At 45.1% G+C, this 27,351-nt stretch overlaps 3 protein-coding genes across 3 annotated transcripts in view; 2 read left to right on the plus strand and 1 right to left on the minus strand.

Moving 5' to 3' along the window:
- The window catches only part of dlat (dihydrolipoamide S-acetyltransferase (E2 component of pyruvate dehydrogenase complex)), a 9,134-nt gene extending 3,743 nt beyond the window's left edge, over positions 1–5,391 (plus strand). The window contains exons 8-14 of the mRNA XM_037688003.1: positions 1,097–1,164; positions 1,270–1,374; positions 1,553–1,660; positions 1,745–1,863; positions 3,894–4,056; positions 4,142–4,278; positions 4,359–5,391. Of these exons, the coding sequence (XP_037543931.1) occupies positions 1,097–1,164; positions 1,270–1,374; positions 1,553–1,660; positions 1,745–1,863; positions 3,894–4,056; positions 4,142–4,278; positions 4,359–4,488 (830 nt within the window). The 3' untranslated portion in view covers positions 4,489–5,391. The remainder of the gene's footprint in view (positions 1–1,096; positions 1,165–1,269; positions 1,375–1,552; positions 1,661–1,744; positions 1,864–3,893; positions 4,057–4,141; positions 4,279–4,358) is intronic.
- Positions 5,392–7,533: 2,142 nt separating this feature from the next.
- Positions 7,534–10,907, plus strand: zgc:165604 (uncharacterized protein LOC792578 homolog). The gene is made up of 7 exons (XM_037688318.1): positions 7,534–7,666; positions 8,674–8,831; positions 8,910–8,976; positions 9,064–9,195; positions 9,469–9,624; positions 10,273–10,395; positions 10,705–10,907. The coding sequence occupies exons 1-7, from the start codon at positions 7,534–7,536 to the stop codon at positions 10,905–10,907; spliced, it is 972 nt and encodes a 323-aa protein (XP_037544246.1).
- A 6,313-nt stretch (positions 10,908–17,220) lies between these two features.
- Positions 17,221–27,351, minus strand: part of LOC119420588 (pecanex-like protein 3) — a 39,309-nt gene continuing 29,178 nt past the window's right edge. The window contains exons 23-36 of the mRNA XM_037688004.1: positions 23,810–23,987; positions 23,562–23,670; positions 23,230–23,359; positions 23,080–23,138; positions 22,776–22,991; positions 22,340–22,593; positions 21,055–21,285; positions 19,963–20,066; positions 19,732–19,879; positions 19,427–19,657; positions 19,049–19,323; positions 18,810–18,979; positions 18,275–18,663; positions 17,221–17,571 (exon numbers count right to left, since the gene is read on the minus strand). Of these exons, the coding sequence (XP_037543932.1) occupies positions 17,428–17,571; positions 18,275–18,663; positions 18,810–18,979; positions 19,049–19,323; positions 19,427–19,657; positions 19,732–19,879; positions 19,963–20,066; positions 21,055–21,285; positions 22,340–22,593; positions 22,776–22,991; positions 23,080–23,138; positions 23,230–23,359; positions 23,562–23,670; positions 23,810–23,987 (2,638 nt within the window). The 3' untranslated portion in view covers positions 17,221–17,427. The remainder of the gene's footprint in view (positions 17,572–18,274; positions 18,664–18,809; positions 18,980–19,048; positions 19,324–19,426; positions 19,658–19,731; positions 19,880–19,962; positions 20,067–21,054; positions 21,286–22,339; positions 22,594–22,775; positions 22,992–23,079; positions 23,139–23,229; positions 23,360–23,561; positions 23,671–23,809; positions 23,988–27,351) is intronic.

Raw genomic sequence — 27,351 nt, forward strand, 5'->3', positions numbered from 1 at the left:
TAGCTACTGCTACAACCTTTAGCTACTGCTACAACCTGTAGCTACTGCTACAACCTGTAGCTACTGCTACAACCTGTAGCTACTGCTACAACCTTTAGCTACTGCTACAACCTGTAGCTACTGCCACAACCTGTAGCTACTGCTACAACCTTTAGCTCAGTGTTTGTCAAAGTGACAGTTGTCGCTGTGTCAGCAGATGATAGACGTCCCCTTCATCAACCTTGAATTAGGTGGACTCCTAAATTAATCATCTCTCTTTTCATGTCCAGTGATTATTTATTTACATTATTAGTTACTGTAGTGTTCTTTTACACCTGTTTGTTTTATAACACTGAAAATTTTCATTTTTAATCTGGTTCTTCTTTGGATGTTACGACAGAGCTTTAAGGCCACGCTAAGAAAAAACAAAACATTACGAATGAGAATAAATTTGTAGTATTAAGATAATAAAGTCATAATATTACAAGAATAAAGTTGTAATATCAGAACTCCTACATGAATAAGCCGTCTTACAACTGCTGTAAAATGATGAATGTTGATGTCGGCAGGGGCCCAGCGCACTGTGGCATATGGACTCGTATGATAAACTGAAGCCGTATGGCATTGCAATTAATGGCTGCATTCATGCATTTAGTCGTGACATAATGTGGATGGAGGCATATTTCACAAACAGTGACCCAAAAGTGATGGTGGACTACTTGATAAACACAGTGACTCACATTGGAGGCTGTGCACAGCAGGTGCAGCCGACCCAGAAAATATTACGACTTTATTCTCATGATTCTATGACTTTTTTCTCGTAATTTCATTTTTTTTTTTCTTAGCGTGGCCCTAAAGCTCAGTAGGATCTTGCCTTTAACCCAACCTGAACAAAGGTTTGTGTCTCTTTCTCCATGCGACTGATAAAATGCTCTATTGATAACTAACAGACAGAACGTCACTTTAAAGTTGGCTGAAATGTCCCTTTAAGACCCAAGCGGAGCACAGCACCCTTTTCAGGCTGAGAAGCAGGGACTCTTATATGAACTCATTTTCCTTTAATCTTGTTTAAAATTCATAACCCAAGGGACTAAACTAAATCGTCTCTTTGCTTCAGGTTCTGGTCCTGACGGACGCGTCACCAGGAAGGATATCGAGAGCTTCGTTCCACCAAAGGCAGCTCCTGTGAGTGCAGCCCCCCCCCCCCCCCCCCCCCCCGATGAGCTGTAGTCTAACTTGAGGTTTTATTATTTTGGGTTTACACTTCCTCTAATGAAATGTGTTTGTCAGACTGCTGCTGCTCCGGCTGCTGCCCGAGCCGCTGCGCCCCCCGCCGCTGCAGCAGCTGCTCCGGCCGGCACCTTCACAGACGTCCCCATCAGCAACATCCGCCGGGTGAGAGCTCACCCCCACCCCCCCCCACCCCCCACCCCCACCCGAGCACCAACAGGCTCCTTCTGCTCAGACACCCCTGCTGCCACGTTCTGCGTCTGTCAGAGCCGGCTCCGTCAGCACGCGCCTCTGACAAATTATGGATCAACGTTTAACGTGCACGTTTTTATGTGTCCTCCAGGTCATCGCCCAGAGGTTAATGCAGTCCAAACAAACCATCCCCCACTACTACCTGTCTGTAGATGTCAGCATGGACCGGGTGCTGGAGCTGCGGACCGAGCTGAACGAGGTCAGGTCCGCTCGGTGTTCGCAGCACGGCTTAGTTCTGTGACTGATTACTCGTGCACTGACCCCGCACCCCCTCCCTCTGCAGGAGGTCAAATCCCAGAACATCAAACTCAGCGTGAACGATTTCATCATCAAGGCCAGCGCCCTGGCCTGCCTCAAGGTTCCCGAGTGCAACTCCTCGTGGCTGGACACGGTCATTCGCCAGTGAGTCCAAACGTGTGTCTGCTGCGCGGTTCTGTCAAACGGGTTAGATGTTAGTCTGAAGCTGCTGCTGATGGTTCATGTTCCTGTCGCTTCAACCCTTCTCTGCCCAAAGCAAGAAAAATAACAGCAAAATGACTTTTAACATTTTTTTATTATCTAATGACAGTTTATTTGGGTCTGTTAGAGGCGGAAACATCCAAAGTAAAGTGGTTTATAAATGTAGAACTTCTACCAGAACCCTTCAGTCCAGTTCCTTTAAAAATAACTCTGCTCTGCTGAGAGCATGGACAGAGCTCAGGACTCAGGCAGAATGTAAAACCACAAGGCATTGTGGGAGTTCATGACACGACAGTAAGACTCTTGTTTATATTTTAGCTGATTATAAAAGATAATCACTTCATCATCTCCTCCACATGTTCTTATGATCACCAACGATGACATCATGATGTTTGCAAACCTGGAAACAGAAACGATGCTGATCAGGGTTCAGGTGGAGGTCATGTGACTGAATAGAACCTCCTGCGGTGACGCCCCGACCCAAGAAACACAAAAACAACCGTTTAGTTCAGAAACGAGCTTTGTGACAAAAAGCAGCTCAACGAAAACGTAACCAAACTAAATGTTGCTCACTGTCCACGAAAAATATCTAATAACTTTGTTTAAAAAAGGTATGACTGAGCTTTAGGGCCACGCTAAGAAAAAAAATTTAAGCCATAAAATTACAAGAATAAAGTTGTACGAGACTTCTTTTTTGTTGCAGTTCTTATTTTTCCACGATTCAGATCCACGACCTGTCAATCAATCCAGTAGACATGTCAGCAAATGACCAATCCGAAGCTAAATGCTCCGTACCTGCAGAGAGCTGCTGCAGCCCATCACAGCTACCACCTTACTGTAAGCAGGTTCAAAGTCCTGGTACTGATAATAATCTGATGCTGATGTGCTAACAGATTAACTATCATACCAACCTATAACTTAACAAGATGCTCAACATTCTTCATTTTACCACAGTTTAAATGCTGTAAACCTGCTTTATCTTTGGCTTGGTCATTTGCTGACACGCCTACTGGATTGATTGACAGGTCACGTTGTGTCGTGGATCTGACTCGTGGAAAATAAACAAAACATGAGAATTGAAGAAAAAAAAAAGTCTCCTCCAACTTTATTCTTGTAATTCTATGGCTTTAAAAAAAATCTTAGCGTGGCCCTAAAGCTCTGTCGTAAAAAAAGACATTCAGGAGGAAAAACTGTTTCTGTGGTTGTTGGGTCTGTTCTGCATCCAGACTTTCCCTTGAATGTGGAAAACTAGAGGTTTTTAAAGAACCTGCTTAAAGAACTCGTTACCTTTTGAGGTTTTTTCATTTTAATTTACCTTTATTTATCCAGGTAGTCTCATTGAGCCACGAGAACTCATTTTCAAGAGAGACCTGTTTAGGGAGCAGATGGGTGTTAAGGGACCTCATGGGACCAGGGTGGGGCGAATGAGGGTGGGGGCAGGTGTGGGTGCTTCACCCACCCCACCCACATTTTTGATGTTGTCGGTACCAGGGCTTGAACCGACGATCTTCCGATCGCAGGCCCACCTTTAACCTCTGCACCACCACTCCCCATATTTGTTTAAATTTTAAAAAGTTGCCTGTTGTAACTTGTTGAAATCATTTAAAACACTTTTTTCTTTCCACCCTCTGAACTTCTTGTTTAAGTTGTTTCTGCTTTGATCTTTATGAACCAAATCCTCACTTTGTCCATCGTTTTTCTTTTAATTAATTTTATGCATTTTTGTTTTTTTGAGTGAAATTTACCTTCAAACTTTAAAAATAAAAAATAATAAAAAAAATATATAAAATTTATTTTATTATTATTTATTTTTATTTTTTTATGAAATGGGCCGGATTGAAGTCGCCCAGCCCTTGAGCCTCCAGTCAGATTAAAGTGAAGAACAAAGGTGTGGGCAGCAGCTTCACATTAGTACCAGGAGGGGGCGCTGACGGCACTTTCTCCATCACTGTGGACTTGTTGAATGTTCCCAGGAACCACGTGGTGGACATGAGCGTGGCGGTGAGCACAGCTAACGGCCTCATCACGCCCATCGTGTTCAATGCCCACGTCAAAGGCCTGGCCGCCATCAGTGCCGACGTGTCGGCCCTTGCTGCCAAAGCAAGAGACGGCAAACTGCAGCCGCACGAGTTCCAGGTGCTCTATCGTCCGGTCAGCGCACGTTTCTCACTAATGATGGAGGCGTAGATGTAACGTGCTTCTCGTTGACCTTTTCCACCAGGGAGGAACGTTCACCATCTCTAACTTGGGGATGTTTGGGATCAAGAACTTCTCTGCGATCATCAACCCTCCTCAGGCGTGCATCCTGGCCGTGGGAGGCTCCGAGAAGCGCCTGATGCCCGCTGACAACGAGAAAGGGTCGGTGGCACGGCGACAGCGCTGCAACCCGCCGCTCCACAGTCCAGCACTGACGCTGCATGCGTTTTGGGTTTCTCCAGGTTCGACGTGGCCAGCATGATGTCGGTGACGCTGAGCTGCGACCACCGGGTGGTGGACGGGGCGGTCGGCGCACAGTGGCTCGCGGAGTTCCGCAGGTTCCTGGAGAGACCCGTCACCATGTTGTTGTGACGAGACGGTGCCGCCACGGGCTGAGAGGCCTCCTACTGACGAGACGGGACCGCTCCAGACCTTCCCGCCACCAGGTCACTCCCAGATCACCTGAAGGGGAGGAGGCAGAACTCACTCCGCTTTTACCTGTCTGTCTGTCTGTCTGTCTGTCGCCCCCATTCACCATTCATCTATTTATTCTGGCCTAATCTGATGAGAAACACGTTTAATTTAATTTATCTGCAGGGGAATAAAGTCCACCTGTGAGTCTGAAACATTAAAAATGTTTTGTTAAAGTGTTACATGTTCCACCAGGATGTGTCCCATCGAGTGTGTGTGTGTGTGTGTGTGTGTGTGTGGGGGGGTTACATACTCTTCTCTTTGTGTTGAGATGAACCAGAAAGTAGGAAGTGCCATGGTTTTAAGTAAAGAGTTATAGTTTTTGTTTATTTGCAGGCAAGAACAGAGACAGTCACACAGACACACACACATTGTGTTTGTGTTAAAGCTGCCGTGTGTGTGTGTGTCGTTGGACTCGGTGCTGTATGTTTCTGTACCTGACGGTGAGCTGTCTCGTCTCCATGGAGACCATTTAACGTCCTGAGTGACGACGGCTCCTCACAACGAACTGATTCTGTCTCCAGTCCGTTTTTATTTTCTTCTCTCAGAAATCTTTGTCCTGTCGGCTGCGACGCACAAACAAACCAGATGTTCTTTGAATAAAGTCGGAGTGAACCTCGTGGTTTGGGATGCCGTCTGTAGACTTTATGGTGAGGCTCCGGATGTTCAGGTGAAACGGTTCCTGACGATGCGACCCCGACATGCAGAACAGGAGAACCTGCAGACGGCTCCAGTCGAGATCACTTCCTGCTCAGCTGGTGCTTTGACTTCATGTTGACCCAGACTAAATAAAACTGATCTGTTGGCACCGGAAACGTTTAGTTTTTTTACTGTTTCAGCTGGTTCTGGTTACCTTTGGTTCTTTCAGTATCTTCATCTTTAGGCTCCACGTCTTCCTCCTGCTTCAGTTCTGCTGGAGCTCTAACTCATCTACTGGACCCACGTAAACCAGACGTCAGTTTAAAAATGGAGACGCACGGGGAAAAGGTCAACAAATTGGCCTCATCTGCAGTAATGAGGGCGTTGCTCCCGTCTGTTGTAGTGTCAAGGAGCTGAGAAGCAAATGTCTGCATTTATTGATTCATCTCCCCCCACCACCACTGTCTGGAGATACGTGTTACTTCTGAAGTGTGGCCCAACTCAGGGAGGAGCTGCTGTTCCTCCTCGTTCTGACCCGGGCCTCCATCCCTGCCCGGGGGTCCCTCAGGAGCTGGAGAGTCACAGGTGAAAGGCCGAGCTTCAAGAAGCAGCTGAGAATGATGAATTGGGGCGGGGGGCAGTTTCTTCAGTCAAACCGGGTCCATCCAAAGAATAAGGTCCAGAGCCTGTGACCCGTTCCATCCAACAGAGAAGGTGGTGAAGAGGCGCAGCTGAAGTGCACTGGTGGAATAATACTTTCAGGTCTCTTGAAGGAAATGTCTGCAATATCCTAAAGAATCTTCTGGAGAACATTTCTGCTCAGGACCAACAACTAATGGATCTGAGCACAAGAACCAGCTGGAAAATCCTGATCTCCAAATCTGGTTTGAGTTTTCCAGGGGTGTCACCAAAGGGGTCTCAGAGGGGGACACTGGCCACCCTCAAAAAACTGAGCCATCCCACTGGCCTTTGATCAGATTTATGCCCTGGAGCTAAAATTGTTTTTAATTAGTAGAGTTGAAATGTAAATGTTTTATTTAAAATTAAAAATACAACTTTAAATTACTGTCTTTAATCGGGACAACTGGTCTAATGTCCACAACATTAAGACGCAGGGTCAGACAAAGTGGTGGCTTTAAACTTAAGAAACTTTTGTTCTGGTAAATGTTTATTTAATGTTCCCCTTCAAATTAAAGGTGTACGTTTGACTTGTAGGAAAAATGACAGAAGGTTGATGGAACAATTTATGGCGTCTAAAGATACAGAGCACGACTGGTGGAACTCTAAATGTGGCGTCCCATAAAAGAAATATTAGCCAGTTAGGTTCCAGCTGTTTTACTCAAGCGGTCGTTCTGACTGACTCACAGCTACTACCACCCAAACCAGTATAAACCAACTGGATCAAAGCCACTTGTCTGGTTTATAATGTCCATTAGCTGTGGTGGCCATTTTGAGCTGAAAGTTAACCAGTTGCAGATCAGTCCGAAGGTTCTGAGAGTTTGAGTCCAACTCGTCCCGACTGAGGTTCTGGAGATCATCTGAGCAGAAACATTATCGCCCGCAGTGACACTTCACAATAAGGTACACAACATTTGATCAGCTAATGCCTCAGGAACTAATCAGGAGTTAACAGTAGGTAATGGTCAGGTAATGTTTAAGTAATGATTGGTTCCTCGGTAAGTTCTTAGTATGATGCTTCACTACATCAGTGAACAAAATAATATCCAGTAATACTCAGTAAGTTATAGTCAGAGTTAAGATGACACCAGTACAAGATTATGAAATTACTAATCAGTGGTAAGAATCCAATAAAATCACTAGGAAACAGGTTTTTGACAGTTACGTGCAGGGTTTATTTTTTATATTTATTTATATTTATTTTTTACCCACATGGAGAATTTCTCCTCTGTTCTGTGGTAACAAACCAGTAGTCCCCTAGGCTTGGCTGTGTGTTCCCCAGTAAGTACTGGTTAACTACCCATTAGCTCCTGATTTGTTCCTGGTCGTTCCTGAGGCGTTCCCTAATAGTTAAGTAAATGTTGTGTACCTTATTGTAAAGTGTTACCTCGCCTACTTTTAACCTTTAAGTCGTGAGCAGTGGTCACTTCTTCAGACTAAATGTGGGGAACCATCTACAAAAGACAAAACTTTATATTTATTACTGAAGCAGCAACAAACTCAAAGAAAGTCTTATTGATTTGTTTATGTCCCCTCATCCTCCGTCCTGCGGTTTGGACACGAAGCATTAATGGTGTGGGACTGTCCTGCAGTCATTGTTTGTCTCTGCAGCCTCTCTGAGCAGAGACAATGTGGGGACAGAGGAGGGAGGGGACAGTCACGTCCCCCCTGCTCGATGTGTGGACGTCCTCTCTGTCAGAGATGGCTTGCTGTGGACGATGGATGGTCTGGACTCTGTGGGCCAGTTGGGCCACTCAGAACGGTGAGTCTGCTGTCTGATGAGACAAGCGTCTTCTCAGTTTGGACAATGGAGCAGCTTAGACAGGTTTGGAAGAACTTCTTCTCTACAGCGTTGAGACGTTTGAAACTGATATTTTCCAGCTCATCAGTTAAATTAAAGAGCTACGAGGAGCTTTATTTATTTATTTATTTATTTTAAAGAAAAACATTTTAACTTTAAACCTCGTCCAGTTTCTGTCCTGACGTCCTAAACCTGAACGAGCCGGTCTCTGAAACTGGACTGTTGTTCCTCTCTGTGACCGCTTTGGCTCAGTCTCAAAACTGTCAGGTTTAATTAACTCACACACACCCACACACACACACACACACACACGCACGCACGCACGCACGCACGCACGCACACACACACACACACACACACACACACACACACAGGCCTGGGGGTGTCAGAGGAGGAGTTCATTATTGCAGTAATGAATTTCAGAGCAGAACAACAAACATGTAAATAACTCTTCATGCAGAATAATAAGGGGTCCCCAAACGGTGGACCGCGGTCTGGATCTGGACCTAAATGACGTCTAATCTGGACCCAGATTGGTTGTAAATTTTAAATGACCATTAATTTGTTTTACGCAGCTGACTTGTACAGAATGTAGAAGTTCTACTGGAGCCCAGTCAGGAGAATCTGCCACGAGCAGCGTGCGAGGTTTGTTAGCACCCTAGACCATCACCTTAGATGGTGCCCATGGCCATCCAGCTGCACATGCAGGATCAAATCAGCTTCGACTCTGAGAGAGAAAAGAACTCTTTTCTAACTCAAACACATGGTTCATGGGCAGGTAACATTCTCAGCCATAGTTAAAAATCCTCCATGAACGTTGACAGGGCCATCGTGGTCCTGACACGCAGCAGGCACGGTGAATAACTTCAGGATTTAAGGAGTTGTTCCAGGTGGAGGTCCAACATGGCTGACGATGGAAGCATCTAAATTCTGGAAGTTCTCTGAGTTTTCTGGCTCTTTGTCTCCAGCTGCTCTCAGGGTGAGCATGAGGGAGTCCAGACTGGAGGTGATCCGAGGGGATTCTGTCCTCCTGCCCTGCTCCTTCTCCACCTCCTCCCACCGCCTCTCCAGACTCAACATCATCTGGACCCTGGCCCGTTTCTCCAACCCAGAGACCCCGATTCAGGTGTGACCTTCAGCCGCTCCCTGACTGACGGCTCTTCGTGGCAGCTGAAGCCCTGAGTGTTTTCTGTGTGACCTGCAGGTGATCGTGTACGAGCACAGGCAGGTGGTTGAAGACCCCTCCCTCATGGGCAGGGTGGGCTTCACAGGTACCGCATGTCCAGTTCAGACGTTTCTCCTGTTTCATGAACCTCCAGGCAGATTAGACCCCCGTGTTTCCTGTGAACCTCCTGCAGGCCTCCCTCTGAGCGCAGACATCCTCCTGAACGACAGCCGGCTGTCCGACGCCGGAGTTTACCGCTGCGTGGTCACCAACCTGCCGGAGGCCGCACATCCGGGCATCGGAGAGCTGGAGCTCAGGGTTCTGGGTATCGTCCCCTCTTCTGAAACACACCTTTGAGTTTTGTTTTTACACTTTGTCTGCAGGAGGACAAAAGTCCAACTGTCTCCGTTGTACCGGCCGGTCATATGAGGACAGAATCCTGGGATTGAGATTAACGCCTTGTGATAAAGTTATAATCTGTGGTCATGAGTGATGATGAGGACTGTCCTCACGTCTCCCAGGGAGATGAAACGAGCAGCGTTCATTTCCAGACGGAGCATGTTAGGTGAAGCTGAGCGTGGCCCGGTTCTTGTTTCAGAACCACCTTCTCTGCCGGAGTGCAAATGGGACGGAGACACTGATGTGGGGGGAAGTGTCCGGCTGTCCTGCTCCGTGGCGGAGGGCGTCCCGACTCCAGACATCCGCTGGGAGAAGCTGAACCCCGAGGAGGTTTCACTTCCTGTCAACATGGAGGGTAAGTGTCGAACCTGCAGCTCTCGGGTGCAGCGCCGGGTGGAGGGGACAGTCAGGTCCCTCGTTCATGATACTAATAAACTTTTACATCCAGTGTTTGACTCCAGAATCAAAACTAGCTTCAAAATTTATATTTGCAGTCAAAGATTGAAAATTTGAAAGATTTAATCTCAGTCCAGGTCGGAAAACACACAAAAAAAGACTTCAGGAGGCAGACATCTTGAAAACTGTGGCCATATTTTTTTTTTTTTTCCCAGACACCAGATGTTTTTAGATGAAAAGCTAAATTCAGAAGATCTGTGCCAGATATCACACTCACATCACAAACTGACAGATTATGTCTTAATCTGCAGCTTTAATCCACCAGAACTCAGTTTTATTTCTCCTCTCAGCAGATCCTTGTTGAGCAATCGTTGTTTGAAAAACCTGCCTCCTGGATTTGGGTGATGTGGAGGATTTTCCAGCATCTTGTTAAACAAAAAAACTTTTTAGGATGAAGTTCTGCAGGAGGAGACATTTGGGTCATCTTGGTTCTGAACATCAAAGTTTTCCTCTCAGAAAAAGTCTGTGGCTCGTTCCCTCTGCTCCATCCTGCCAGGTCAGCAGGATGTAAGGGGGGCGTATTAATAATCTGTGTCTCGTCTCTCAGGGGACTGGACTGGTTCGGTCCAAATCGCCAACGTGTCGTCTCAGACGTCCGGTTTGTACCGCTGCTCCGCCTCCAACGTCCTGGGAACGCAACACTGCTACGTCAGCCTGGCCGTCTACAGCCGTGAGTTTCTGGTGAACGCTCAGAGAACTCTTTCAGTTTCTGCTGCCACAAACAAAAGCCAGCGGCCATCTTTAGGCTCAATGGGATTTACCTGTATAAATAAAGGTTGATTGATCTTTGATGTGACGCCACGTGAGCGAGCTCTCTGATTGGCTAAACGATTATTAACCCTCTCTGAACTTGAGCACAACAGATGTTTGAGCTTCATTCAGTGTTTTGCTTTGACGACCTTGTGGAATTAACGGACGGGCCGCCTGTGGCCCGGGAGCCACCAGTTGACAACCACTGTTTGTGTTTCCGTCTCTGCAGCTCCAGCCCCGCCCTCGGGCCTCCTGCAGGGAGTGATGCTAACTCTGGTCATGAGCCTGGTCCTGCTGGCTCTGCTGGTTCTGGTTCTGTGGCTGCGTGGCACCGGGCAGGACGGGAGGAGGAAGGAGAGGAAGGTGGAGGAAGAGGAGGGTTACAATGAGATCCGGTACACTCCTCCTCTGATGAAACGTTCCTTCGTCTGAAGACCGTCAGGCACTGGAAAAAAGAACTTCAAGGACCAGGTGGATCCATGTGGATCCCTCTGGATCTCTGTTTGTGCAGATGAACGGCTCCTCCCCACATTTCTGTAAAAGTGTTGAACTAAATGTCCGAGCCGTGACCTCTGAACTCTTTTGTTTTAAACTTTAACACAACACTTCACTTTTATTGTGACATTTTCTCTCTTTAAGATGAGCTTTTCAAAATAAATAATCAAAACTAAAATATTCGTAATAAATGATTTTAAGGTAAAAACGACTTGTTGAAAACGAGTTCCCTTACGAGGAAATGATCAGGATGAAGAAAACGACTTTAAGTGAACAAAGTTTTCTCCAGATAGGAGCTGAGACGTATTGAGGGGAAGAAGTCTCCATTTCTAAAAAAGAACCACAACAAAAGGATAAATCATGTCATATGGACGGTTTCTTTTTGAGAAACGTTTCATCTTTCATCTGAAGGACTTCGTCAGTCTGAGACCTGCCACCAAGAACAGTCTTATAAATGCCACCTTCAGCGACATGTTTCAAACCAGTCTGCTGTGGAGTTCCCAGAAACTGGCTTTACACAAGCCAAATGGAGGACCATCAGTCTAAAACAGTGGTCCCCAAACTACGGCCCGCGGGCCAGATCCGGCCCCCGTCCACATTTGGTCCGGCCCCCTGAACAATACCAGAGAGCATTTAGATTTTTTTCATATATATGTATTTGTATTTGATAATAAAGTTGGACTTTTGCAATAAAATGTTTCTTAGTTATGAACCATTTTCATTATTAAGTAATATAATACTATAATACATAAGTTAGTAACTATTTCATACACGCATATAACGTGACATTCTGTTCCACCCTTCTGTGGTCTGTGCCCCTATCTGGCAACCCCCAGAAAAAAATTCTAAACCCACCCCTCGCAAAGAGAGAACGGAATAATGGCGAAAAGATTAGGTAAGAGAAAAATTGATTCAGAATGCAGGGCATTTAACCTGCAGTGGACAAACGATTATTTTTTTGTTCAATGCAAAGAAAAGGCTGTCTGTCTCATCTGTCAAGAGGCGGTGGCAGTATTCAAAGAATATAATCTGCGGCGACACTATGAATCCCGCCACAAAGACACGTATGCTAGCTTGCAAGGCCAAATGCGAGCAGACAAACTCTCAAAGCTAAAAAGTGGACTGTTGGCTCAGCAGAATACATTTGTACACCAAGCTCAGCTGAACCAGTCATCTGTTCGGGCCAGCTTTCGGGTTGCTCAACTGATAGCAAGCAGTGGTAAACCTTTCACTGATGGAGAGTTTGTCAAGAAATGCATGAACGCTGTCGCGGAGGAGGTGTGTCCTGAGAAGAAAGATGTCTTTAATGCCGTGAGTCTATCAGCGAGTACAATCACCAGACGGATTGAAGAAATCGGGGGTAATGTATATGCCCAGCTGCAGCAGAAGACGAAAGAATTTGAATTTTTTTTCATTAGCACTGGATGAGAGCACGTACGTGCAGGACACCGCGCAACTGCTCATTTTTGTTCGTGGAGTTAGTGCAAACTTTGAGATCTGCGAGGAGCTGGCAGCCCTCCAAAGTCTCAAAGGGACTACGACGGGGGAGGATATTTTCGGCAAAGTGTACCAAACCATGGAAGAGTTGGACCTGGACTGGTCAAAGCTGGCCAGCATCACAACTGACGGGGCTCCTAATATGGTGGGCATGTCTCGGGGTCTAATAGGACGCATGAACCGGGAGATGGAAGAACGAGGTCTCACTGCCCCGCTACAAGTCCACTGCCTAATTCACCAGCAAGCACTGTGCTGCAAAGTGTTGACTTGGGATTCTGTCATGAAGGTTGTGGTGTCATGCATAAACTTCATCAGAGCAAAGGGACTTAAACACAGGCAGTTCCAAGAATTCCTGTCTGAACTGGAATCTGCGCACGGCGATGTGCTGTACTACACAGAGGTCCGATGGTTGAGCCGGGGCAGAGTTTTGAAGCGTTTTTACGAGCTGCTACCTCAAATTAACGCATTTCTTCATTCACAAAACAAAATGGTGCCAGAGTTGATCGACCCAGAATGGAAATGGCACCTCGCATTTTTAACAGACATGACAGAAATGCTGAACAGCTTTAACTTGCAGCTACAAAGCCCGGGGAAACTCATTTGCGAAATGTATTCCCACATAAAAGCATTTGAGGTGAAACTAGAGCTGCTTTTGGGACACGTGAAAAAGCACAGCTTCGTCCATCTCCCTGCCTCACAAAACCTCTCTGCAGAGAACCCAGCGGTCCCGTTTCCAGCTGAAAAGTGTGTGGAAGCACTGTAAATGCTGAAGGCGGAGTTAGGTGCACGATTCCGTGAACTAGATGTTTATGCAAAAGAAATCCGTCTTTTCCAGGACCCCTTTGTTGCCGACATTGACGAAGCCAAGCCTTCTTATCAGTTTGAGTTGGCCGAGTTACAGAACTGTGATGTTTTGAAAGACGCGTTCAAGCCCAGCGGTCTCATTGACTTCTATGCCGCCCTCCCAAACGACACGTACCCTAACATCAGAAAACACGCAAGGAAGATGTCCACACTTTTTGGCAGCACATATATTTGCGAGCAAACCTTTTCACGCATGAAACTGCTGAAAACTCCAATGAGATCAAGATTGACAGATGAACACCTGCATCAGTGTTTGAGACTGGCAGTGACTAGAATGAAACCTGAGATTCAACTTCTCACCAGCCAGATACAGGCCCACAGTTCACACTGATGAACATACAAAGGTAAGCTCACTTTTCTGACTTGAATGAGTCATTCTGACTATAAAAAATATAATCATAATAACCCTCTCTGTCAATACCCCAGAGAGGGTTATTTATTTCATAAATAGTGTTATTTACTTCCTGAATTTTGTTCTGTGAAGAATCCAGAAAGGGTTATTTGGTTATTATTTATTTCATAAATAGTGTTATTTACTTCCTGAATTTTGTTCTGTGAAGAATCCAGAAAGGGTTATTTGATTGTGCTTTCTGGAAAACAATACATTTTTACGTTTAGGCACTCCTGCAATCGTCACACTTTTTCTGTTACAAACTGACTCCGGCCCTCCACCAGAGAAGGGAAAAGTTATGTGGCCCTCACAGGAAAAAGTTTGGGGACCCCTGGTCTAAAACCATCGATCATCAGTTCATAACGATCAAATGCTTTAGGCCCGATGGCCTAAAAAAAAAAAAAAAAAAAAAAAAAAGGAGGAACCCAATTTGTTGGAAGAAAATGATCCGTCACGATGAGAAAAACACGTCAACAATAAAGTGATTATCTTCAGGTAATGATGTAAAAACAATAAAACTCAGAATCTAGATGTAAAAGATTCAGGTCTGCAGAAAGAATTCTCATTTTAATGATTAAACTTCTCTGAATAAAGAAGCTGCCATCTTTATTTCAGATGTTTGAAATGGAAAAAGCCGTGGAGCTTTACTTTATTTTCTGAATGATCGAGACAAACATTCATAAATTATTTTTTGCTCACGTTAAATAAATGGATTTTCTCTGGAGTTTAAATGATTCAAACGATGATCCTGACCACGGCTGCTACACCTGAAGGCTTTTAGGTTTTAATTTCAAACATTAAAACACAAACACTCGAAGGGAAAACACGACACAGAACAACAAATCTTAAAACAAAGACAAAACCTTTAATTTAAACAGGAGGGGAACAACATAAAAACTGTACAGAACATTGACCTAAACTTTGTAAATAAAAGTTCTGCTTCCCAAAACGAACAAAGCGAAACAAAAAGCTGGGATGCTGAACGAAAGAAGTTTGCAGCGATTCTGCCCAAACTGCTCGTTTCAGAGGGGCTCACTCCAGAGCCCCCCAGAACCTCAGAGTCCCGTCTCTGATGAAGGAACCAAAGTCCAATAATAAAATAGATTTATTTTAAATATATATTTATATAGGAAACAAAGTTCAGTACAGAGTTTCACACGTAAAGGAATCCCTTTTTCCAACCCCCAGCTCCGCCCGTTAGCTTGTGCTTTCCTGACTCCCACAGAAAACAAGAAACCAGGAAGAACAACTTCCTGTTTGTTTGTGTACAAAATAAACAACAACCAGCACTGATCAGTAAGTTTGGTTTTCCTGAGTTCAGGGTGTTGAGGGATGCCGACACCTTACTGAAAGTTCAGGGCTGCGTAAAAAACACAAACAGTTTAAACTTGAGCTTAAATTAAAAACCAGCAGGGCGTTGATTCAAACAGACAACATGCAGGTTTTAACCCAGGAAGAAGGAAACGAGGACCGCTCGTCTCAAACCAAACCTCGAACTGTATTTTAAATAGTTTTTAAGATTAAAAAAAGGTAAGGGTAGTCAGTGGCTTACCTGCAGCAGACAAAAGGTTAGTGTGCATCAAAATGAGAATAGTTTTCATGAATGGTTCAATTAAAAAAAAAAATTCTGTGAAGATGTTTACCCTGCATCGCTGTTAAAACGTTTACTCACCTAAAAAAACAACAACACACAAACAACTCAGCTTCAAAGTTTCATTTTGAACAAAGTCTTTCTGTGGAATAAGTTTCTTTATTTCCTGTTTTTGAGTTTCTCATGGACAAAATGACTGCAGGTTGATTATTAATGCTATGGCACGATGTTGTGATGTAGACAACAGGACACACCACTGGACCGACAAAAACAAGTCGTGGGTCGGACGCTGCGTTTAGTTTTCAGTTGCACTCCGACCCACAGAACCAAAGTGTTTTTAGTTCTTCACAGTGGTCAAAAAATTAGTGCAAGAGTGGGACGAATACCATCTTGGGTGAGACTTCTCAGGAATAGTTCCAGTTGCATTATGAGCTTTAAAGATGGGTTCTGAAGGATTTGAGCGGTCAGTATCTTACCTGCAGTGGATAAAAGCTTAGTTCTGATTAAACTGCCGACTAGTCAGAGTACAACCAAGCCTTAAAAATGTCATTCAAACTGAGTTTTTACCCTTTACATTCAGGTCAGATTCACCTTACAAGAACCCCAGGCTGCAGCAGACGTTCTGCTGTTTGACTCATTAACCACAGAATTTAATGAAACTTTCAGTGAAACTGATGAGATTATAAAGGTTTATAAAAGAACGCTCACATAAATGGTAAATACATATTTGAAGTATAAGACGGCCTTGCTCAGAATAGCTCATCATTTAGGTGACACACTAACGATTTCTTCAAACTGAGGTCAGTCAGACCTGCTAATACAGGTAAGACGACTTTTCTTTAAATATTGGAACTATCCCTTTTTTTCCTTCTCATGGCCCAGCCTCAAAATTTTCCATTATGAGTTTTGACTGCCGTCTACTACAGGTTAGATACTGACTGCTTATATGTTTAAACCACCTTTGAAACAAAACTTATCCTTTAAGAATAAAGATTATCGCGGCTGAGATGATCCGGGGGTGGGGGTGGGGTGTTCTGTTAAGAGTTCAACATATCGGCGCATCGTAAAGACAAATCCTGTCAAAGATTTCTGTAAATAAATATTTCGCCTGTTGGTTTCCAACTAAAACGTTGGATTTAACGATCGCAGGACAGCAGTAGTGGTGGGTGTGAAGGTAGCAGGAGATGCAGAAGCAGTAGTACAGTAATGAAAGGGGGGGTTGGGGGGGGTACTGCATGTAAAGGAGCCCCACACAAAGCAGCTGGCTGTTTGGAGAACCAGAACCTGATCGGACCAGTCCTGACAGGGTGGTGCTGAAAAACTATTCAAGTAAAACGACATTCGACCCACTAAACTTTAAAAATGACCCCGACACCCCCAGGTCACGGGTACAACTTTCAGGCAGGACCGATCTTGATCCAAGGCACCCAGTTCTGTTGGGAATCAAGCCACACCTCCTGGTCCCAGTGGAGTCCAGACACTGTAAACCAGCAGCAACAGAACCACCTGCTGGCTCGGAGGGAGGACAGCTTCTTTCACATTCTGTGTGGAGGAGGAGACATGTTGAAGCAGAGGCTCCTGCACTTTGTCCCGTCGGCACCAAGAGGGTCCAGTAGGGACAAACAGAACAGGGCTCCTCCCGGTTCCCACACGTCCTTCACTCGTTTGTACGGGAACCCGTCGACCCGTTTGGATCGGCTTTGAAGAACCTCTGCTGAGGCTGTCCTCGTTTCTCCAGTTTAGAAAAATATCCTGAAGCAAAACGTCCCTCATGGACCTGTCGGGCCCGTCGCTGCAGTCATGACCCGACGGTCGTCCTCAGACACACGGAGCTCACTTGTGTTAAAAATCACACGTTGGTAAAACAACACCCCTCCCATGAAGATGGAGCTCAGAAGAAAACATGTTGGTTGAAATCATTTAATGGCCTGTGGAGCGTCGGCTCAGCGCTCTGTGTGTACGCAGGTTTAGTCGGTGTCTCGGTGGGACTTTGGAGAATTTATTAATCCCTGTAGCTCTGAATGAGTCCTGAAGGCTGGACTGAGTCTGGTTCTGGGTGGGCCCGGTTCAGCCCACTGTGTGCTTTCATTGTAGGAACGGTCACCAGTGCAGACTCAGCGCAGGTGATCCAGTAAAGGCAGCTCTGTGGATTCCTCTTTAGGGCTTGGGGGGTCTCCTGGAGCCAGAGGTGTTGGGTTCAGGGTCTGAGTGGCCCCCAGAGGATCTTGGGTCAGACTGGCCTCCTGTGGTGGGGCGGGCTGGAAGAGACGGGATTAAACAGGTCAAAAAACTAATCCAAGACAATGAGCAGCGCTGCAGACGATCGTCAACATTCATGTTTCTGATGAGACGAGATTATTACGAGTCGAGATCTGATCCAACACGACTAATTTCATCACAACTACCATCGAGAACTGATCGTTTTATTGCAGCAAACCCAGGATGAGAGGGCTTCAGTTTAAACCTTGAACTGTGCGTTTCTGTGGGAACTTGATTTGAGCCTGACTCTAAAGTTTCAAACAACAGTTTCAGTTCAGAGCTGGACTCAGTCTTCAGAAATAAACCAGCAGAAATCACCTGATTAAGGTCAAAACTTTTCCCAGTCTTTCAGACGCAGCTCAAGCTACAGCTGATGTTACAAATATTTCCTGTGAACGGCTCAGCTTTTGTTTATATTTGTGCAATTCTGTGAAATCTTACAGTTTATGGTCTTATTTTATTCATTACTGGGATTTTGAAGCCCTGAATGACTCCCAGAGAAAAAGCGATCTACTCCAAGTACTGCTGACGTAAAACAGAAATCATGACGTGTCTTCATTTAGTCCTCGCACCTAAAAACAACCTGATTGCAGCAGGGTGAAGCAGTTTCAGAAAAAGTTACTAAACCTTAAACATCTAAACTTTGACAGGAGTTTTATGACCCGCCTGATCACTGTGACAGAGAGAGAACACACTCCTTACCTGTGTGCGTATTGTCGGTACGGGTCCTCCTTCTGTTTCCACTGCAGCCGGGCCACCGAAGCCTTTTCTGCTTGAAAAAGTCCACTTCCCAAAGTGGCCTTCATAGTGTGTCCCGCTCCGCTGGCCCAGTCTGTGCCCTGAGGTTTCCAGCAGGGTCACTGGGCCGAAGCACTCAGCACCTGGCAGAGGGGGCGGAGCCACACAGCTGCTGAAGGACAGCTGGGAGCTGGAGAGCTGCTGGCCCAGGAGCCCCTGGATGGAGGAGGTTCTCTGTAGAGACATTAGCAGGCCTGCCTCCATTCTGCCCTCTGACTGGCTGAGTAGAGCTAATGGGAGAGGCTGAGGGTGGTGGGGCCAGCTTTGGGTTGGACCGATGGGGTTTTCTGTGCCTAAAATACAAGAAAAGTCAAATAATTTTGTTTAGTCAAACTAATACATTCGAGCAGCTGACAACGCAGTCTTGCAATTTTAACATCTGAACGTGACGACCGACTGCTCCTTGTCATCCTCATGGTGGTGCTAACTGAGGTCTTACCCATGGAGGGTTGTAAAGTGGTGATGTGGGGCTGGGGCAGGCTGGAAGCCGGTGTACTTTGGGTGGTGAGGATGGCTGGGTTGGTGGAGATGGAGGTGGAGCCGCCTCCGCAGTCAGAGTCCTCGATGTTCCCTCCGCTGTTGCAGCCGGCGCCGCATCCCTTCTGTAACCTGCACAGACACGTGCTGCAGGTAAGATCACACACTCTGATGATTCATTAAACATTTATAAACACACACCTGTCCCAGCTGCTGATGAGCCAGGTGTAAATGTTGTGTGGGCTGACTGGTCCCCCCCACACAGACCGCAGCTGACTGTGCCCCCCGGCATATGAGGTGGTGAGGGGGGACACGTATATGGGGTAGCCAATGGGCTGGTCACAGGAGGAGTTGATCATGTTCCTCAGGGCCTGCTTGGCGTTCTGAATGCTTCCACGCTCCGGGTTACGGTTCCGCAGGAAGACCAGCTCCTGCTGCTGACCCGCCCACAGCCCCCGGACACACTCTCTGTTCACCTGGAGGGGGGCAGCACAGAGACGAGCTCAGGTTCAGGTGAAATACATTTAAATAGTGACTACTACAGAGAAGAACGAGTTAAACGTGCTGTGTCCATCAGACCTTGATGACTCTGAAGCTGAGGAACCTCTTGTTGAGCATGATGATCTTGTACTCGTCACTGCCGTCATCCATGATGTGGCGCAGAGCGAGCAGAGAGGGCATGTTGGCCAGGATTGCACTGCGCCACACAGGGTCACCTTCATGTGATATCAACATCTTCTCCTCGTTGGCAGTGATGGCGTCATACAGAACCATCGGATCCTCGTACTCATCCGGAGACGTGAAGTGATCCTGGAGGAAACACAGACCATCAAGGCTGTTCCTGGATCAGTTATTGATGCGTCTTTTTACTTCTGAAACACTACCTGGTGCAGTTTGAGGGACATTCGTACTCCTGGTGCTACAACTCGATTCAGCAAGTCCATATCTGCAAACACCCACTCATCTCTGGGAGACGTGATGCGGAAGTCTCCTTTGAAGAGGGCGTGGAGGCCGTAGAGAAACGGCTCCAAGCTGTCCAAAGTAAAACAATAACCTGATTACTGGCAGCACAGGTACTGAAGGGATGAACATGCAGCATGAGCTGGAGGTCGCACCTTGCAGACATGCTGTGAGACGCCGTGCCCAGAGCTCTTCTTCCCAGGATACACAGACCAAAACACAGGTTGACGAGCGGGGAGTCTCTTTCACAAACCACTGGCTACAAGACAGACAGGAAGTCGAATAAATGACGAAACACACAACATTTAACATTCTGGGATTTGTTTCCATAACATTTTGTTTGATAATAAGCCGTGATCATGCACTAACATTATTAAAGGTCTTTGTTTAACTGAAATGTTTAAGGGGTGATTCAAAGTTTTCATCCTTTTCACAAGTGTACAAACCGCACGCTGAGGGGAGGGGGTCGAGGACTTACGCTTTCCAAAATAAAGCAGTGCTGACTGTTTTTGCCCCCCTCTGTCCCAAAGCACTGAGAGCAGGCCTCCCACACCGTGCCCCCGACCTCCCAGACTTTTGTATCTAAAATCTAACTTTGTATTAAACCAGTGTTTCCCTACCATTATCCAAGGAGGGCGTCCCGGCCTTTCAACAGAACCGAGCGCCCTGCCTACCAAATCCCCCGCTCTGCTACTTCCAGACAGGGAGCAGAGATTGTAGCAGCTCAGACCTAGCATTAGTACCACAACACTTCACCACATTACAGCATTGGCCGACATTGCTGAAGTATATTTTACTGGGATATACTTACAGTATATCCTGGTACGTATAAGGTGGAAAGCACTTCCTGGCCACATGAGTGACCCCATTGTGACTTTACTGTTAGCACTTGTGAGTTACTAATACATGCATGACAGCATTTTTGTTTGTTTATTTTATCTTCATCTATAATAAAGTAGGACTTTGTGAAGTCAACATTACTCTGTACATTTTTTGGAGGAGGGGGTGTGGGGTCTTCAAAGAGTGCATGTTATGTTTGCTTGCAAAACTGATGAAATCTGAATAACCCCTAAATATGTTCTCCTTTCATGATATAGAAAAGCTTTATCATAAGACAAAATGGACTTTATTTTGGAAGGCTAAAACTATGCTTTATGTGTATTTTGGACAAACACTAATAAACCAAAAGTGTAATAAAGACAACCCGGCCTCATGAGAGTTTACTGTAGGTGTTGTAGCAGTCTCACCGTTTGGCGCCTGCTGTTACAGTACTGGACCCAGTCCAAATAGATCAAACAGAATGAAGAGAGGGTGATGCCCGAGGCCCTGTGGTCGTAGTCTTCATCAATGTTCAGGTTGAAGGTGGGATCACTGTCCACGTAGTTGGAGCCGAGGCATGGCCGCAGAGCCTCCTGAATCATCTCGTTGGTCAACCACTCTTCAAGCTTCGAGGATCGACTCACGTAGTAAATGATGCTCTGTTGGTGCAAACGGAGCCAAATGGTTCAAACAAAAACATTTAAATCAAAGGACTGAAAAAATGGTGGAGCTTACTAAATATTTTTAAATCAGTGACCCCTGCGACGTGGAAAAGAAGAAGGGGTAAAAAAGATGGATGAATGAATAGTAATATTTTTATCTTAACAAGCAATACTTTGATGGTCCCTGTCTCTGAGGGATTTGAAAAGTTAATGTTTGTAGTTTTTGAGAAAAGAGTTTTTCTGGACTGGAATTGAACAAGGAAAATAAGTCAACCATAATGTTTTAGGTGCAAGATATTCAAGTGGGGTGGAGTTAAACTGTGAAGAACAGAGGGAGGTTGTTTTTTTCTTGTCTGAGGCAGAGCACAGTGACGGATCCTGGGAGTGGAGGGAGCAACTTTATCCACCACCAGAGCAATGGTGGCCCTGGTCACCTCACCAGCCACCTCAATCATTTAAGGAAACTATACTTTTAAACAATATAAAAGATAGAAAGCATAGTTTATTTTCTAACAAGTAGATGCAGCCTCACACCAAAATGAAATTCGGTACCTCATTTATTTTTCAAGTTATTGTGCTCACAACATGCACGGATGGACAGAGGGTATTTCCAGTTCCCCCTCTTTAACCATCTAACCACTCAGCCACAGATGCCCAAATGTGGAATGCAATGCAGCAAGCCTACAAAGTCTTAAACACGGATGCTTGATACATTTTTCTATACAATGTGTGTGTCCTAAAACAGACAATACAAAAATAAAACATTTTTAACATCAGCATCTAAACGGGCAGCATGTTAGAATCAGCCCAAATGTGACATATGGTTGTAAACTTTCACCTGTTCCAGTGTTATTACACAGTTAAAGATAGGAAAGCATGTTAGTAGAACATTATAGGCTCTCTTCAAAACAACAACTTTTAGGTGTGTCAAGATGTTATTCAACAAAAGGTTGTGTTAAGTCTTTCCTTGAGACAAAATGCCTCAGCAGCACAGAAACATGAAGTAAAAAGATGTAATCCCAGTTAAAAAGACTCATTTAATCAGCCGTACCTTGACGTAGTACGTGATGAGGATCTTACGAAGGTCAAACACTTGCAACATTGAAGCGGCGTTGTTGTCACTGATGCTGTAACCCTCCAGGACGTATTTGGTGGCAGCCACCTCCCAGGCCAGCCAGCGCTGTCCAAACGCAGCATTGAAGGATAACATGTGGGGCAGATGACCAGGTTCACAGCAGCAGCAGCCCTCATCCTCCTCCACCCCCTCTGTAATGGCCTCTACCTCCCTCTGTTGACAGTACGTACCTAAACAGAAGTCAGACTTCAGGGTCTGAGACTTTTCTTTATATACGACGTATCAGAATCAATAAAACTACAGTTGAGAGGAAACAAAAAATTGAATAATTTACTGAAGTAGGCAAAAGTATTCTGAACCAAATGGTAACAAATACTGAGTAACTTTGACTCAAGGTTTTATAGTTCCTGACCTCTGAACTCTAGACCCCTCAGCTGGAATGTGACGAGGCCATTTCCTATCTCGACGATGTGAACCAGAGCGTTGAGGTAGTCTGACGCGAGGATGAAGCAGTCGCCTGTGCTGTAGTTGCCCCAGCGCCCGAGCAGCAGGTCCCCACACAGGCTGTGCTGCAGAGAGCGGGTCAGGTGCTCGTAGAAAATAGAGTTCAAATTGTTGTCGTCAGCACCTTTAGGGAAAAAAAACCCAGCAAGACCATCAGTGGCTGCAAACTAAAGGGATGATGAACAGAAACCATGATATGTGAAAGAACAAACCTGGGTTACGGTCCAACTGGGTGGCGAGTCTTGTGTTAGAATGATCGACCCGTTTGGTGCTGCAAAATCATAAATAAATTCTGTCAGCGCTAAACACAAATCCTTTTGGTTCACATTGTAGAAGCACGTGTACTTTTATCAAACACATACTTGTAGTCTCGTTCCCAGAACTTGACAGGTCTGGTGTACGAGGTGATAAACACAGCGCTGCCTAGAACCGGATTGAGAGGTGTGGAAAAGATGGCAGAAAAAACAGCCTGGACAAAAAGCACGGCGGAGTCTGAAGAAACACGAGTTAAGGACAAATCAGGAAGAAAAAAATTTTTTTACTTCAAGAATCCTGCAGCAAAAGTAGCTTGAAATGATTAGTTGAAGTCTGGACTCGACCTGCAGTTTGCAGATGGCCTCTAAGGATGCTTTATACTTCAAATTCAAACATTTTTCTTTAATGCTGTCACAAATTCAGACAAACCAAAGGATACGAGGAACAGCAAAAGGTTGTGCAAAAGCATGAAAGGCCGAGCCCCAGGTGATCTGCCACGGGGCGATGTACGTCAACACAAAGCGTAGCTTGTACAGGAGGTCCCACATCTGAAAGAACCAAAAATAAATCAAAGTCACGCTTACAGACACACTGAGGAAGAAACGACCATTATCTCCTTCATGCATAACAAAGTGTCTCTGAAGGAGACTGTATCTAAACTGTCATGCAGATGAAAAATGTTCTGACCTTGCTGAAGAGAATGGACATGAAGTAGTAGTCGATTAGGAACGTCTCTGAAAAGTGTGGATAGTCGAAGTGAAAGAAGAGGGTGGTGAAGCACAGCATGACGTACTGCTGCGACGGCGTGCAGAAGGACGAACGCAGCAGCTTCATGCCTGCCACGGAGATGAAGAGAGCTCGGCTGCTGCAGAAAGACACGGAGACAGGAAGGACATCAGGGACATGATGACATACGCTGGTTGTGGACTTTCAGTCAGTCATCCAGGACATGCCAAATAAAATAAAAAATAAAAAATAAAAAAAATAAACTAGATTTCCTCATTGATTTGACAAAAGCCCAGTTAGGATGTCCACAGGTTTGGAGGACGGCTCTGATGTGTCCTTGTTCCTTTGTCCATCTCTTCTGTCCTCGTGGGAACATGTTTGGCCCGAAGGCATTGAGTTCTGTTTGTGTTCCAGTAAGTGGTGAGACTCAAACACAAGGATGTCCAAACTTTTTCACATGTGAGCCACAACTGTCAAGATGAAAGAACTCACGGGCCACAAAAATACATATTTTTTAAAAGGGTACACATTTTTTGTTTAATAATTTAGGTGGAGATGTTCTAAACTGTTGTATTTCTTTAAAAAAAATATTATTTGGTTTGTTGGGTCTGTTTTATGTTTTCTTGTGCTTGGAAAGTTAAATTTAGTCTATTCTCAGAAACAAAAGCATAATATGAGTAACTGATAGAATTATGTACTGGGGTTGAATGACTACATCATTTTTAAACTCGACATTAACATAATAAAACTCGAGTAGAACTCGAATAGTTGATGACGTCATAGGATCTCAAGATGAAAAAATAAATAAATAAAACCGAAAAAAAACCCGTCATTTACTATTTACAAAAAAAAAAAAAAGACCAAAAAAACATCAGGAGAGTATATTATACTCCTACCATTTATCATACTGCAAATAAGTCACAGGAAAAACTAAACTATTATTTATTATTATTAAGCTGCAAAAGTGAAAGAAATAACGTGCATCACGTCAAAAACGAAACTAAAAACAGTGGGGCGGACGATCACCCCGCACCACCGCCAGCTGTGCTGCGTATTAGGTTTAGTTTTAGAGATTAATATGTTTATAGTTTTTTTTAATAAGTTTAGAGATTAATAGACCATAGATGAGATGAGATGAGATTGGGTTGTGACCGAAAGAATGAGATCTCGGATACAAGCGGTTGAAATGAGTTTCCTCCACAGGGTGTCTGGGCTCTCCCTTAGAGATAGGGTGAGAAGCTCGATCATCCAGGAGAGACTCAGAGTAGAGCCGCTGCTTCTCCACGTCAAGAGGAGCCAGTTGAGGTGGCTTGGGCATCTGTTAAGGATGCCTTCTGGACGGCTCCCTGGTGAGGTGTTCCGGACACGTCCCACCGGGAGGAGACTCCGATGAAGACCCAGGACACGCTGGAGGGACTATGTTTCTCGGCTGGCCTGGGAACGCCTCGGGATTCCCCCGGAAGAGCTGGCCCAAGTGGCTGGGGAGAGGGAAGTCTGGGCCTCCCTACTTAGGCTGCTACCCCCGCGACCCGACCCCGGATAAGCGGAAGAAAATGGATGGATGGATGGATGGATAGAGATTAATATTTTTTACTTTTAGTTTGTGGAACAAGGTCAACGGAAGCTGGTTCTGGTTCGGTCATTGGACCCGGTGTTACACCATATTCTGTGACCTGCAACAGTGCATGCAACACTGCTCCATATGGTCACAATATACTGTGGTCACAAAAAATGGTACAAAACCGAGCTCCAAACAGTCAGGAAGTTGATTTATTTTCCGTTTCCTTAAGGTAGTTGAACCAGAAGATTCATCTTTAGTGAAATATTTCCATACTATTGATGCATTTCTACCTGTTTGCCAAGACTGGGCCTGCTCCGCTCCATCTGTCTGATGGGAGGAATGCATTTGGTAGCTTCTACTAGTAGCCCGGTGCGGATCACGTGACACAATGACGTCACTGCGAATAATCGACGTGAAATTTAAAACTCGATAGATGTCCTAGGAATCGACCTGTCGATTACTCAAGTAGTCTGTTAAAGCCCTATTATGTACCAGTATATCATAAGGGACTTTTCCTTTTCCCTATCGTCAGTTTGTTTTTATTAAGTTAAAGCTTGTAAGTCTATAGATCCTAGTGAGAAAAACACCAAGTCACTGTTAACTTTCCTTTACATTTTAACTAAACAAAAACATACTTTTCAGCCAGTCAGCTAAAACTATGAAGTGTTTAAGCCAGCTGGTTGGAACGTATAGTAGCCGCAGATTGGGTTGGATTTTGAAGGATGACGTTCGTTTGGATGTGAGGGCAACGTACTCTCTCCTTCCAAGTATTTTAAATACATTTTTGTCAAACTTCATCCTGGACTCTTGAGTATTTCTGAGAACTTTCTCAACAATAACTGTTCTTTAAAAACAGTCATTAAAAAGGGGGTTGATTACTCTTTTAAACGATGGACGGCACAGATTCTTGGTTTCCTGTAAACCTCAATGTTGAGGCTTCCATCTTTTTCCACCAAATGGTCCAGAAAAAATGCAGCTTGTTGTCGTTGGCGTCCTCTTTGGTGAACTTGCTGTGTTGTCCACAGAGTCGATGTGTCTGCTGAATGCCTACACTTCTTTAGTTTGACCCAGTTACCTTCCACATATCAGAACCAGTGGCTCTGTGTTGTTCCCTTGAAGGAGTCCAGGACTCTTTGTTCCACCTCCTCTGTGTCTGCCACAATTGGTAAGACTGGAGATCCCATGGCACAATCATGCTAGTCTGTAAAAACTGTTGATGTTTGAAATAAGTGGTCGAACGAGGTCCAGCACGGTGCCTTGCAAAAGTATTCGGCCCCCTTGAACTTTTCAACCTTTTGCCACATTTCAGGCTTCAAAACATAAAGATATAAGATTTTAATTTTTTGTGAAGATTCAACAACAAGTGGGACACAATCGTGAAGTGGAATGAAATTTATTGGATGTGTCAAACTTTTTTAACAAATAAAAAACTGAAAAGTGGGGCATGCAATATTATTCCCCCCCCCCCCCTTGCGTTAATACTTTGTAGCGCCGCCTTTTGCTGCAGTTACAGCTGCAAGTCTCTTGGGGTATGTCTCTATCAGTTTGGCACATGGAGAGACTGAAATTCTTGCCCATTCTTCCTGCAAAACAGCTCGAGCTCAACGAGGTTGGATGGAGAGCGTTTGTGAACAGCAGTCTTCAGCTCTTTCCACAGATTCTCGATTGGATTCAGGTCTGGACTTTGACTTGGCCATTTCAACACCTGGATACATTTATTTGTGAACCATTCCATTGTAGATTTGACTTTATGTTTTGGATCATTGTCTTGTTGGAAGATAAATCTCCGTCCCAGTCTCAGGTCTCTTGCAGACTCAAACAGGTTTTCTTCCAGAATGGTCCTATATTTGGCCCCATCCATCTTCCCATCAATTCTGACCATGTTCCCTGTCCCTGCTGATGAAAAGCAGGCCCAGAGGACTTCCGGTTTGAACGTCACCGT

Source organism: Nematolebias whitei, chromosome 14, assembly GCF_014905685.2.
Source record: "Nematolebias whitei isolate Nwh7 chromosome 14, NemWhi1, whole genome shotgun sequence".
Classification (NCBI taxonomy): Eukaryota; Metazoa; Chordata; class Actinopteri; order Cyprinodontiformes; family Rivulidae; genus Nematolebias; species Nematolebias whitei.

What these genes read in the sequence shown, in the direction of transcription:
- zgc:165604 (XM_037688318.1), top strand. Translation starts at nt 7,534, where the DNA reads ATGTGGGGACAGAGGAGGGAGGGGACAGTCACGTCCCCCCTGCTCGAT. An exon ending in CAGTTGGGCCACTCAGAACG is followed by an intron (nt 7,667 to 8,673) that starts GTGAGTCTGCTG and finishes CTTTGTCTCCAG; the next exon opens with CTGCTCTCAGGGTGAGCATG. An exon ending in GGGCAGGGTGGGCTTCACAG is followed by an intron (nt 8,977 to 9,063) that starts GTACCGCATGTC and finishes AACCTCCTGCAG; the next exon opens with GCCTCCCTCTGAGCGCAGAC.